The following is a 14,168-nucleotide window of genomic DNA, read 5'->3' on the forward strand; positions in this document are numbered from 1 at the left end:
GACTACTTGACCTAGTTAAGACTCATTTTATTGCAAAAGAGGATAATAGTATCTATTTCTTTGAGTTGTTATGAGGATTAAATGAGAATACGCACTTAAAGCACTAATCACAGAATCTGTTTTCAGAATTTCACAAATATTGTCTATTATTCCATTCTTGTTCTTTTCCTTCAGCGATGTCTTGTCCATCATCAAGATAACTAGTAATTTATAACATAAAAATCAAGCCAATATAGTGAAAATAAATCATTAAAATTTCAATTTATTGACCTTTTTATATGAGCCATTTGAAATAAAATGATAACAGGATTGTTATCCATTTCATCAAAGACCCAGAGAAATGGCTCTTCCCTGGCCTTACTTTCTCCCTGTTTACTTCATCTTCCCTTCTTTATGAGCACATCTTGTATGCAAAGCATATTGTTGGGTGTTGTGATGGATGAGAAGAAAAGGCCTGATCTTGCTCTATATCATTTTCAGACATAACAGAGCAGATGGTTCCAGTTACAACTAGTGTTATAATGGAGGTTAAAAACACATAAACTAAGATGAGAACCAGTTAGTGTCAGTGTGGCTAATGGAGTCAGTAGATTTTGAACGGAGCGTGGAAGGATGGGTTATGCAAACAGGCATAGATAAAAGCAATTCAGAAAATGAGTTTATAACTGAATTTGATGCCATTTTCAAAAGTCTTTTGGAGCCCCTGGGAAATGTGTCATTTTGAATTTAAGTAGAAGGGCCAACTGGCTATTGGGCTAGCCAGGGATGCAGCCTGGTAGGATCAGGTGCATTCTGGAGGAAAAGCATGGCTTTCAGTGTTTAATATAATGGAAGTTGCATTTACTAATGCACTTATTAGTGGTCCCCATAAAAGAATGATCAGATTTAGAAAGAAATGTGGATAGGTTAAAGAGTATTTCCGAATGTAATAGGAGTCACCAGCATAGAGATCTCGAGGCCCAGGTTCACCCCATTCTCATGGTGTTTTCTTCCTGCACTTGAGCTTGCCTATTGCTTTAGGCTTGCCTTGCTCACATTTTCCCCACAGCCAAGTTTTTCATGTTGACATTTGACAAAACCTTTTGCCGGTTTGCTAACAGATGGTTCTCAGCATGGTTCAGAAAAGCTGATCTGTATTGTTCTGTATGCTAAATGTTTCTTTCATTGCATCTTTACCAAGGAATTGCCTCTCCATTGCAAGTGTTTGCAGTTACATTTAGTATTCAACAGTGGACTTTCTTGATTTGCTTTATATAATATTAAATAAAGGACTTATCTTACTGAATGCTTTGCTTATATAATATTAAAAACCACAAAAGGATTTTTGACACATTGGAGGTTGTTAGGCATGTAATTTCTAACAATGAATGTTTCTTTTTCCACCAGTGTAAAAGCTGGGAGCCCTTGTTAGAAAGCCCTCTCCACTCAAGAAGATACGAGACCTCATTTGAAAACTTTGGCACTGTCCCATTTTTCCTGTAAGAACTTTAAGGATGTGAGATCAGGAAGACAGGAAGTTAAATGACAAGGGCTGGAAGGCAAAATTACAACAGCTGGAATTCATTAGTTAAAATCTAGGGTCACTGGCTAAAAAGGCAACCAAAAGCCACGTGCAGAAAAACTGAACGAGTAATGCAGACTTCTTTTAAAAGCCTTGATGCTGGAATTACTTTTTCTGAACAGTCTGGTCCCACGGATGATCTGTAAGCCAAAGATTTATTGAATCGAGTTTAACTACACATACTATCTCTCTCTACACATATGTAAGAGGAATACATGTGGCAGTTTGTTAATCTGGTCATTTGGAAACCTATTTGATCTTAACATGTAATATTAAGAATTTGCAAACTTATGAACAGCACTAAGGGAAACACTTTAATACCCATGCCAGATAATTTCCATGTATTACCCCTTTCATTCTTGTTATCAACCTTTGGAGATCGATCTTCTAATACGTAGCTGTGATTCAAACATAATCTCTCTGGTTCAAAAATCCATCCACTCTCTATGCATTCATTCTACAAATATTTATTGAGCACCTACTCTGGCCAGGCGCTCTGCTGACTGCTAGATACACAGTAATGCATACAATAGACATATTCTCTACCCTCACTTCTTGGCTAATTAAAAAGATTAGCTACTTCATAGCAACTTAGAAAATCTTTCATAACTGGCTCTAGAATTATATTTTAAGTGTATATTTTTCCAATGAGGAGAAAATATTTTCATTTGAATAGACTAATATCTTCATGTTTTAATTTTTTATATCAAACATGTTCCTAGTTTAATTAAATGGTGTATCAATATCTTAATACTGTACATTATTTTAAATATCTTTCTATGAAATTAGAATTTTTTGGTTTAAACCCAGGACTTTCAGCCTGTTAGCATTTGTTTGGGAATCAGTGATATATATAACTAACCTTTTTTGAGGACTAGGCATATGACATGTGCTCTCCCACACCCCCACACACACATTAGCATTTTTTAAAAACTCTTACATCAACTCTGGGAGGTGTTGTTTTTGTTGTAGAGATGAAGGAATCTGAACCTCAGAGAGATTAGGTTACTGAGAGATCTCAGAACTAGTGAACAGAGTTGATAGTTGGTAGAATCCAATCTCTTCTATTCAAAATCCTTTCTACTTCATTATGATAAATTCAGAACTCCTTAATTCAAGTATTTCTCCTTTAGCAACAGTAAAAAATGAAAACCTATTTTTATGATACATTATGTATAAATGTTAAGCAAAATGTAGAAGAAACATTTTAAAGAAAATAATATATAATATTGTATATTTGTCAATTCTGATTCCATCATGGACTCTACAACACCAGTAATTGCTTAAATTACCAGTGTTTAAATCAGAAATAGTTTTAACTGAGAATCTTTTAATATCATTCTCTAGTAGAAAACATTACAAAGTAATTATTACCAGTTCATATATGAGAAAACTGAGCCAAAAATAGACCAAGGAACCTCTCCAAGGTCATACAGTGAGGTAGAGGATACCAATTAGAACCGCTGAGTCATTGGCTACCACAAATAGATTGTGACAGGCCAGGTTAATGAGAAGTCCTCCACTGAATGCAATCAAATCACATCACATCACGGAATCACATCATGGATCACATCATGGACATTTACATATGCATAGTTACATTTTTTTAAAAATAGAATTAACTCTTTTTTTTTTAATTGGGGAATATTGGGGAACACTGTGTTTTTCCAGGGCCCATCAACTCCAAGTTATTGTCCTTCAATCTAGTTGTGGAGAGCTCAGCTCAGCTCAGCTCCAAGTCCAGTTGCTGTTTTCAATCTTTAGTTTCAGGGGGCACAGCCCACCATCCCATGTGGGAATTAAACCAGCAACCTTGTTGAGAGCTCAAGCTCTAACCAACTGAGCCATCTGGGTGCCCCTATTTTTATAAAACAAAATGATGCCAGGATGATGGTATGTGATCCGATTAAAATTCCCCCCGAAATCAGATAACTACTTATTTAATATCTGTCTTAAGAGTTATCTTGATGATTTCTTTTCTTGGAGTGCATAATAGGACGCTTTGACTTGAATTGTGAAACCCAGGCCAGAGAAAATGAAACATCAGGAACTATAAGCTCTTTTTAATTCAGTGCCCAGTTGGGTTGGGGATGAGAATTGTCTCCATTATTGACTACCACATAAACTATCCAGTCTTCATTACAACTGCCTGGCACCACATGCCAGGCCTGTGCTAGGTGCTGGAGCTGTAAAGGCAGGGACAGGGCAGTCCATGCCCTCAAAGAGTTCACAGCCTAGAAAGGCTTTGACTACCAGGCACTTACTATGTATAGCAGCGCCTTGTTCTTCCTGGTCATCGTCATCTTTTACCTTTCCTTCTAAACTAAAATAGAACAGAGTAGAGTAACATCAAAACTTCATGATCCATTGCACTAGCAAAGCATCAACTTTTATAAAACTTTAGTTTTATAAAACGACAAATCCCAACGAAATGAAGAAAACCAAGAAATTAAAGATTCCCATATCATTGCAAGATTAAAATGATTATTTTTTACTAAATTATTAAATATCTTACATATATAAGAATCAGATTAAATTCCATGTAATGTTCAACCGGTTGATCATACTAAACACCTTTTTCGACATTTAAAATAAAGAAAGAGATACTTTGTATTTTTAAAGCAAGTTTAATAACTTTCAGTCGTGAGTCATTTTTCTTGGTCTTTGGCATTATATTGTTTTCTTCAGATTTTCTCTCTGGTTTTTCTGGGTGTTCTCATGATCGTACCAGGTTAATATATACAGAATTCTTGCAACAATGCCTGGTAAATGCTCAGTGTTAGCTGTCATCATCATCATCATCATCATCATCATCATCATCATCATTATAAACTTATTTTGGAAACACTCAGAGAAATTCCACTGTGATTCCATTTGTTGGGAGCTTTAAAGACTCTTCAATTTATCTTTGTGTCTTTTCTTTGAAGAGAAACAAACATTAGTAGATTTAGAATATGTGAGTTATAAAAATAATAATTTTACAGGAATCAGAATGCTCTGATTTTAAGATCTTTTCCTCTCAGTTGACTTTTGCATCCCTCAGCTGATTAGCCTGCAGACTACGCCATATCCTGCTGTGAAGTTTATGAGGCAGCCTTGAAATTAGAAGAAAGATTTTTCCTTCCTGGGTTTGAGACCAACACATCTGAGGCTGCAGGCATTTTAGATCCCTCTGGTGGATGGACCAAACAATGTATGAACACCATGAGATAAATGCTTTAAACACCATCTACTCTTTTATGTAAATTTCCTATTATTAGTAATCAAAAGTCATAGTTTCCATGTAAGTATTTTGGTATTTCTGGGGTGTTAAAAAAGCAGTAGTAGATATGGCCATAACACACAGGACATTTATGATCTAATGAAGACAACTAAAAGAAAAACAAAAAATAAAGCATCTTCAGGAGAAATACCCCATGCCAACCAATTATAGGTATAGAAATGATACTAGGAAATTAGTGGCCACTAATTCAATAGTAAATATTTATTGAATGTTCATAATATAGCAGACATTGTTTTTGACACTGAAGATATAGCAATAAGCAAAAAGACAAAAGTGCCTACTCTCAATGGAGTTTATATTCTTAAGGGTGGAGACAAACAATGAACACAGATGTAATATGTCAGGGATAATAACTGCTATAATATGTCAGGGGTGATAAGTTCTATGAAGAAGAACAAAACAAGACATAGGGAGAGGGGATCACATGGTTGGGTTAGGGGAGAGGGGCAGCTATTTCATCGAGAGGGGCCAAGGAATTCAAGACTTTAATGTGTATCATGTGAGTAGAGACCTGAAGGAAGCAAGGGAGGAAGCATGCAGAGAGCTGAGCTAAGAGGGTTGTAGGCAGACAAAGGTAAGTGTAAGACCCAGAGAGGAAATGTATTTGTAAGGGTCCAAAGAACAGCTAGGAGGCCAATATGGATAGAACCAAGTATGCAAGGATGGGAGTGTGAGTTGATGAGGGCAGGAGGTGATAGGGCTGGGCAGGCCATAGTAAGTCCTTTAGCTTTTACTCTGAGTGCAATGAGAGACCACTGGAACGTCTGGAACTAGGAGGGACAAGCCCTAACTTCTATTTGAGTGGTATCTCAGTGGCTGGCTGTTCTGTACGAAGGAAGGGAGGAAGCAGGGAAACAGGTTAGGAGGTATTTGCAATAATTCAGCCAAGGCATGATGATGGGGTGGCCCAGGATGGTAGCAGAGGAGACGGCAAGAAAGGAGGGATTGCTGATGGACTGAATGAGGGTGTGAGAAAAAATGTTGACAGGAGTTGCCATTTACTAGAATCCTCATCAAATGGGTTGGTTAAGAAGATTTCTGCAAAAAAAATTAAGATTGAAGATAAGACTAATAATGCAAATATAAGTGAACAACAGAGAAATGGCAAAACAGACACTGTCCCTTCTCTTATAAAACAGAAATTATCAAGACAACTGTGTGAAATAAAGATTTATACCCACTATTGTTAGCAGTGAGTCTCATCCTAAGTAAATATTGTTCCTTGAGCTTTTTAGCAAATGGTAGTATGAAGCCATTATAATTCACAAAACATGTCACTGTGATATTTAAAATAAGCATCAAGAGTTTAAATGAAACTAAATTTGATATTAAAAATACATTTAAATATCTTTACAATATTCTTAGCAATTTCAGCTTTATCATATCCTTTTAAAATCTAGTTTTGGTGAACATTTTCCTGTGTGTGTGTGTGTGCGTGTGTGTAGAAAGAGAGAGCGTGTGAGAAAGTGAACATAATTTACAAATAAAAATACACATAAAATACAAGCATTTTCAACTGATGGTTACAAGTATTGTAAATATGGAAGGTGTTAAAAATTCTAGCAGAAAACAACAAAGATTTTCTGCTTAAGATGGCGCAGTAGGTAAATGCCGTGCTTGCCTCCTCTCATGACCACATCAAAATTACAACTAAACTACAGAAGAACCATCACTGAGCATTCTTACAGAATTCCAGTAGAGAGTTGGTGCAGGAGATTCATGATATACAGGCATACTGTGCATAACATTGATTTGAATTTTTATACTTTTAATTTTTCCTTTAAGTCTTACGGACACTATTTCTTCATGCAAAAATGTCCTGAACTGAGACTCATCTCCTATTGTGCCTTTTCTGGTTTTCACCATTCTGGTTCTCTTATCTCTGGAGCCCCCAAAGACAGCCTGTTAAACCCCCTCCCAACCACTCACTGGCCTTTTGTGGTGACCTCTCCCCTTTAAGGCTGCTTTTACTGACCTAATAATAACCTGTTGTTGAAGATGCAAGAGACAGTCCTCAGACCTCCCCACTCTCACTCCCCTGGGCTCCCCAAGTTTGGCCCTGTCCTTTTTTCAAGTTTGCATTTTCTTCTTTCCACAGCGGTTTGCAATTCTCCCTTTAAGAAATCCCCTCTACTCACTATTATGTTTCAACAATCTTTTATCCCATGCTCTTTATCTCTGCCTTCTACCAATCACATCCATGGGCCCTGCTGACTCCCTGTGGGACTTTGAATTTTAGAGAATGGTCACATGTTGCAAAGTCCTGCTCTAGAAGGCAGAACATTGCATTTCCTGCTCCTCCAATGGCCTTAATCTCTCCAGGCCTCTTCTCCAGTAACTCTGCAGCAGAGATAAGATTCCCAGAGGAAAGCATTTGCAAAGTGCTCTGAGTGCTTTGATGAAATTGATTGGGTAAATGGAAACATATTTTTTGCAACTGCTCTTGTCTATAAGAAAAATAAGTTATGCAAATACGATGACTTGCCATTTAACAAATAAAGGTCCTTTGTGATTTTAAATATTATTTCATAAGAGATTTTATTCCAGCAGTAAAAAAAAACAGAATGCTTGATTTGACATGTTTTAAAAAATAAATGCTACTTGATATCTTTAAAGCAGTACTTTCATTATCAATGATTAAATTAACATTTTGTTTAATTTTTCTAGCTTCTCTTTTGAAGTGTTTGAAACATGCCAATATTGTGCTCCTGCATGATATAATCCACACCAAAGAGACACTGACGTTCGTTTTTGAATACATGGTGAGTTGCCCCAGCATTTTACAAAGGATGAGGGAAAAGCCTGGTGCTTGTATAATGAATCTGTTAATATTTTATGGCATGATAAAACTTTCATTACAATGTGGAAAGTGTCATGGAAATTTTCATTATTGTGATTAGCAGAGTCTATTGTTCTTACACTTATTCTTTAATCCTGCTTCTTTACCTACTCTATTTGCTGTCTTTTTCCCCCTCATCAGCAATAATTTAAAAAAGCACTTTGAGTCTGCCTCGTAAATAAAACTTTTGTACTTTTTAAAACCCATTTTTAATCACTATCTGAGCAGAACCCAACATTTTTTTCATTGACAAGGTAGGCATAAATCACAAGGGTTTAAAAATTGTGTACAAGTTTTCTAAAGAAAAACTCATTTTTGTGTTTTTGAAAGGAAAACCTATTCATAGCAGACATAAATCATAAGGTATGTGTACTTGGCTTGCCTCCAGTGGGTGAAAAATTCCTGTGTCATTGTATTCAGTGACAGTCATTTACAAGGAGCAACTCTGTGCAGAGAAACAAGCTTCCTTCTAAGAGTAGCCAGTTAGAAAGGCATATTGTGTTGGACCTTAACAGTGGGGTCTCAGAAATCCTGGTCATGTACATTTTGCACCTTATTCTCAAAAATTCTGAACTTTGTAATACCTCTGACAGTCAAGGCTATGGGCTGCCTTAGGTCCCGGATGTAAGCGCCACTAACATCAGTCTCTCCGCCATTTCGTGTAGCACACAGACCTGGCCCAGTACATGTCTCAGCACCCAGGAGGACTTCATCCCCACAATGTCAGGGTGAGTACTTTGAAGGTCAGGACTCTCCTCTGGCTTGCTCACAGAAGGAGAGTTTGGAACAGACGGCCATCACGAAGCAAAGTCCCAGATACTAAATAAAAAGATGGCCATCATTGATATTCTAGAAAAAAGTTATTAAAAAAAAAAAAAGGGTTGTCCCTCAACATATGGAACAATGTTTAGCCATTTTCTGGGTAGCCTAAACTTGTCAGTCATTGCCATCATGCAAATGTGTCCTTAAAGGTGTAAACCAATTAAAAAGAATTGCATTAAAAGGAAAGAAGTGAAGGTAGGCCATCATAAAATAAATACCTTCTTCATGGCAGGCTACTGTGGTCTGTAATAAAGTTTGTGTTGTATTTACATTGCCCCACTAGAATTAGCAAACAAACTACCTTTGTTAGACCTTAATCAGTTATCTTTTTGCCTGTTCTATCATATCCTATTATAGATGGGACCAACTTCTATTTTTCTAGTCATCAGCACAGAAATAATAAACTCTTAACTAGCTGTAATTCTACATCTATTATAAATTTTAGAAACCATTTGTATTTCATACTTTTCACTCCCTCAGGATTTATTGGCACTAATTAATTTATTGGCACTTAACATAACCATATAAGATTTGTATATGACGTACTCATTCATTTAGCTAATATTTATGTATTCATTTAGTGATTCACTCATTCAAGAAATGCGTATTGAATACTTAGTATTATATTAAGTTCTGAGGTTTCACTAATGAGTAAGTTGTGTTTCTTATTTTCAATGTGCTTAAAGCCCAATAAGATACAAGGATTTAAATAGGCAGAGAGAAGCAAAGTTGTTAATGCTATGGCCATGTTAATAGGAATATTATGAGAACTCATAAGAAGGGACCTAATTCACTCTTGGACGCAGGGGGCGGGGGGGGCGAAGATTTGAGGACAAGGGGTTGAAGAGAGTGAAGAATTTTTAAAATAGCTATTGGAGAACGTGATAGAGAAGTAACAAGGAAACCAAAAGGGTCTAATTAAAGACTCTAGTGAGGATGAAAATCATTAAATTATCAGCATGATCATGGGATTTTTTTTTTTTTTTTAATGGCAGTGCTTGGCAATTCAAATAGAGGAGCAGAGAAAGTAGACAGATTGATTCAGAGTTGGGGTTTTGCCAGACATGTGAGAGGAAAAGACCATGGGGCAAGAGAATTGAAGAAACTGTCAAGAGGGAGGTTAAAATGAAGGACAGTGGTTTCTAAACTGGGTCTAAGCTGAGGGAAGGAAGTGAAGACAGGCAGGTTGCTGATAGTTAGAGAGGGAGCAGAAGAGTCAAGGAACTGGAGGTGTTGACTAAATAGAAGAACAGTTGGAGAAAGAATAACTGGAAAAAAAAAAAAAGATTTTTCAGGCTTTTGTGACTCTCACATACCAGACATTGTGCTAAATGCTTAGAAGGACAAAAAGACATAGAAGACATGATTCCTGCCCTCAGGACACTTACATCCAAATAAGGACGAAAGAGATTCAAACCAACACTATTGTAGGACATTTGTGAATAATGCCAAGTAAGAAATAAGACCTAGTATTGTAGACGTGCAAAGGAGTAAAATATAACTGTAAGGGGTTTCATTAAGCCAGAACTTTAAAAATGCATTGTATTTCAAGAGGCTGCAGTCGGGGAAGGTGTTACAGAAAGAAGGAATGTTTTCAGCAAAGGTATGGAGCAGGGAAATAGAGGATGTGTTGAAGGAAGAGGATCCCAGAGTCATGGATTGTTAGGGTTAGAGGGCCCGCAACAGTTTTCAGTCTTTGTGTTCTGACCCATTAGTAGATTATGAAATCAATTTGGTGATTAACGACCATTTAAAAAAATGAAATGGAATGGGTGAGAATAGAAAATACTAGAGTGCATTACACTTAGTAAGAGTATTATTTTGTGCAACTTTTTGTTCCAGTTGAAACTGTACTTAAAGTTATGTATGTATGTGAATAACAGGTACATATATATATTTCTCACTGTGGTTACAGTTTAAAAAGCTTTAAAAACATTGGGCTGGTCTAACTTTCTTATTTTGCAGAATTGGAATCCAAGGTTTGAGAGGACAAACATTTTGCCTGTGGGTATAGAACCAGCTTTTGCCATTGCTAACCGTGATTCTTGGTTAAGATTCTTTTCCACTAGTGGTATACTGCATCTCTCATCCTGTCGGCCTAAAATATAGAATATATTAGTGGAAAATAGACTGAGTAGGTGGCTGAGAGCCTTACTTTCTAAGATGTGGATTTTATTCCTTAGGTGGTAATTAAAGGGGTTTGAGTTGAGAGAGCATGACATGATCTGAAAGAAATGTATGTAACTGTGGTCTGCAGGATGGATTAAAGAGAGGAAACTGGAGTCAGGGATTCCAGTCAGGAGTTTGATGTGGTTTAGCCTGGTGCTTCTCAAACTTCAATGAGCAGACGCATAACCTCGGGATCTGATTCAGTATAAGTCTAGGGTGAGACCTGAGCTTCTGCTTCTAACATGATCCCAGGTAACACAGATGCTGCTGGTTGAGGACCAGACTTTGAGTGGCAAGGATCTAGGTGAGAAGTAATAAAGGCCTACGTTATGGTAGTGAAGGTAAGAATGAAAAGGAATGTGAAAAATGGAAACAAAGAAGAGTTCATCCGGGACATAATGACTGACTAGGCATGAGGAGGGAAAAGGTGGAGCCAAACAAAACTGCTTTTGAGTGTGATCAATCAGGAAAATTATAGCTCTCTTAATAGAAATAGGAGAAGTCGGTTTGGAGAGGAAGAGGAAATGATGATTACCTAGTTGAGGTGGGATATCTAAAGGGAAATGAGCAGCAGGCAGCTGAAGAGGAGCTTGGTGCTCAGGAAGGAGATATGTACTGGAGATGCATATGTGAGGATAATTGGCACAGGGGGTTATAGTTAAAGACAAGAGAGTGGACAACCAAAAGAGCAAACCTGCAAAGGGAAAAGGAGTGATGATAGAACGTTTGCCTGTAGGGCAAGAGAAGAGGAACAGGACGGCAAGGGACAAAGGGGAGCAGCTTTTAGGAATGCAAAGGGTCCAGAAAAATATATTTCTGTGGAAGTCAAGGGAAGAGAAAATTCCTAGGAGGGCATGGTTGATAGTGTCCCAGATACCAAGAATACAGTTGAAAAATCATACATGGCTGCAAGAACTTTGTGGATTTGTGAGGAATACACTAATAAGTAGAGGGATGCATTAGGGGCATGTGGAGGCAGAAAGGAAAAAGTTATCCAACCAAAGCAGGTGGGAGTAGGGTTGAGTTCCCCATAGTAAAGACAGCAGTGAAAATGCTGGGATGCCAGAGAGGGCATGGTATATTCCAAGAACTGAAGATAATTCAGTAAGGGTGGAGTTTAGAATCAACAGAGTTGGAGATGGTTAGAGATGAGGCTTGAGAGGTAGGTAGAAGTAGGCGCCAGAGCATGAAGGGCCCAGCTATGTTATGCTATTTCATATGAGGAGCCACTAAATGATTTTAAACAAGGAAGTGATAAATACAGATTTTCAATTTGTAAAGCTCACTCTGAAGACACTGTGCTGAATAGATTGGAAAAATACTTTTTTTGGAAATGTTATAGTCCCGTGAATCACTCCTTTTTTTTTTTCTACTCCTACCCCATACTCCCGTTTCTTCTAGTCATCCCCTAAATGCTCGTGTCTGTTAGGGTTCCAGCCTTGACAGTGAGGCTAATCAGTACAACAGTGATGCAGATGTGAGGTGATGGTGGAGGAAAAAGGACATACATGATCGATTACTTAGCCAGAAATGACAAGAAACAGAAGAGTAAGCAATAATTTTCATAGCTGTGTGTATTTAGATGGGGAATTGTGCCATGCACTGAAACAGAGAAACAGGGGGAAAGTAGATCTTAGAGGGATACAGTGAGTTAAGTTTTGGACATTCTGAGTTTGAGGTGATTATGCGATGTCCAGCTGAACTTCAGACTGTGTGGGTCTAAAGCTCACGAAAGAGATCTATCTGGGTTGGAGATAAAGATTTTGAAATCTTCAGAATGCAGTTAATTGAGGCAATCTCTGGATAAGATGGCTAAGGGTGAGTGTGTATAGTGATTAAGAGAAGCCCTAAGGAATATCAATATATTAGAGAATGGCAAAGGAAGTGGAACTTATAAAACGTACAGTTAGGGAGGTAGGAGAAAAAGGAAAAGATTTTGGTACCAAGGGGAGAGAGCTTCAGGGAGGAAGACATGGTTAACAATGCCAGAAGCTACAAAGAAAAAGAATGAGAGGTATCCATTGAATTTTCATGGCAAAAAGGCATTGGTGACTATGGTAAACAGCATTACGAATGACATGACCATTGCAGAAGCCATTTTATGGGGGGTGAATTTCACCTTTGAGAGCACAAACAGTTGCATATAATGACAAGATCACAGTGTGACCCTGGGAGTGAGGAGTGAGGGGCTGAAGCTGATTGAAGAAGCAGATCACTGGAGTTTGTTCACATGGGCACTGATGTCAAGGAAGAAACAGCCATGATTTAGGTGCCCAAGTCATGAGTGAATGACGGGGAGTGGTAAGGAGTTGTGTGGATGAGAGTGAAGAGTAGAAGAAGATGTAGCTGATGGCAAGACAGTCCAAGCAACAGGGTTTATTTTCTTACTCAATGGTAGAGAAGTAATGGTTTTGAAGTGGTGTTGGGAAATTGGGAGGCAGCTGACCCCACCTCACAGTGATCAAAGGTCTGAGTAAGTTGTAGAAAAACTAGCATCTACTAGACAGTGCTAGGCAAGCAGTGAACTCAAGGACCCATTCAAGGAAAGGAGCCAGAAGGAAATTCATCAGATGTGAGGTTGGAGGGAGTTTTAAAACCAGGACTGATGAGTGAAGAGTGAACAGTGAAAAGGTTTCGGAGAGGAAGGAACGATGGATACTGGGTTAAATGAGAGGAAGCACAGAGCAGTATGGAGATGCGCTTATGGGAGGAAAAAGATTAGTCAGAGAGGCTTACATTTTGAGTATTGATCACAGAAGACAGGCTGGGAATCATAGTGAACTTTGCCCATGTCAGATTTCTAATAGAACAAGCCCCAAGGATCCCTGGTGAGTGAAAGGACTCGGGCTTCCTTGAAGCAGTTGGCTGACTGATCTGATTGTGGTTTGAGGGACTCCTAGCCTAGATGGCACTCGCCAAAAGGATTTACATTTTGTTCCCAAGAGCCTCATTGTGTTGGAAACAGGACTAGTCCTTACGGTATGGGAAGCCTCACTGGAAAGAGTTACCCACGATCAGGTTTGACTTTGACTGAGAAAACACCATCAGATTGATTATTATTGGTGAAGCTTCAGCAGTGTTGAAGGAACAGGTCTTAAGGGATTTAAGAGTGAGTGGGTGGTGAGTTTAGTCCGCACACAGTGCAGTTTTGAGAAGTGTGGCTGTGAAATACCAGACCTTAACACCACAGTGCTTTACCACTTACAAATGCTTGTAGACATGTGGAGCCAGGAAGGAAAGGGACTGAGAGCAAGAAGGTGGGAGGTGGGTGTGACTAATTAATGAGAACAGGCTGTCCTTGGGACATGAAAGGCATTTCAGCCAGGCCTGCTGAGAAGCTCTGTCTCTGACTCACACAGCTGACTCTTTTCCTATCATGTTTTAATTTTCTGTTTATTCTCCAGCTTCTCAGGCTGGTATAGTGGAGTCAGGCATGTCTGAATTGAAGACCTGGCCTGGACACTTTCTAGACATATTTTTAAAGTTTCCTTGAG

The 14,168-nt window shown here is 38.2% G+C and overlaps 1 protein-coding gene across 8 annotated transcripts in view; it reads left to right on the forward strand.

The window, feature by feature from the left end:
* Positions 1-14,168, forward strand: part of CDK15 (cyclin dependent kinase 15) — a 92,772-nt gene that overhangs the window by 22,696 nt on the left and 55,908 nt on the right. For 7 of the 8 annotated variants that reach the window (XM_019726820.2, XM_074340201.1, XM_074340174.1 and 4 more), the window contains exons 5-6: positions 7,512-7,606; positions 8,349-8,411. In XM_019726820.2, the coding sequence (XP_019582379.2) occupies positions 7,512-7,606; positions 8,349-8,411 (158 nt within the window). The remainder of the gene's footprint in view (positions 1-7,511; positions 7,607-8,348; positions 8,412-14,168) is intronic. The other variant, XM_074340190.1, reaches the window with a different exon arrangement.

The sequence above is a fragment of the Rhinolophus sinicus genome, linkage group LG01 (genome assembly GCF_036562045.2).
Source record: "Rhinolophus sinicus isolate RSC01 linkage group LG01, ASM3656204v1, whole genome shotgun sequence".
Lineage (NCBI taxonomy): Eukaryota > Metazoa > Chordata > Mammalia > Chiroptera > Rhinolophidae > Rhinolophus > Rhinolophus sinicus.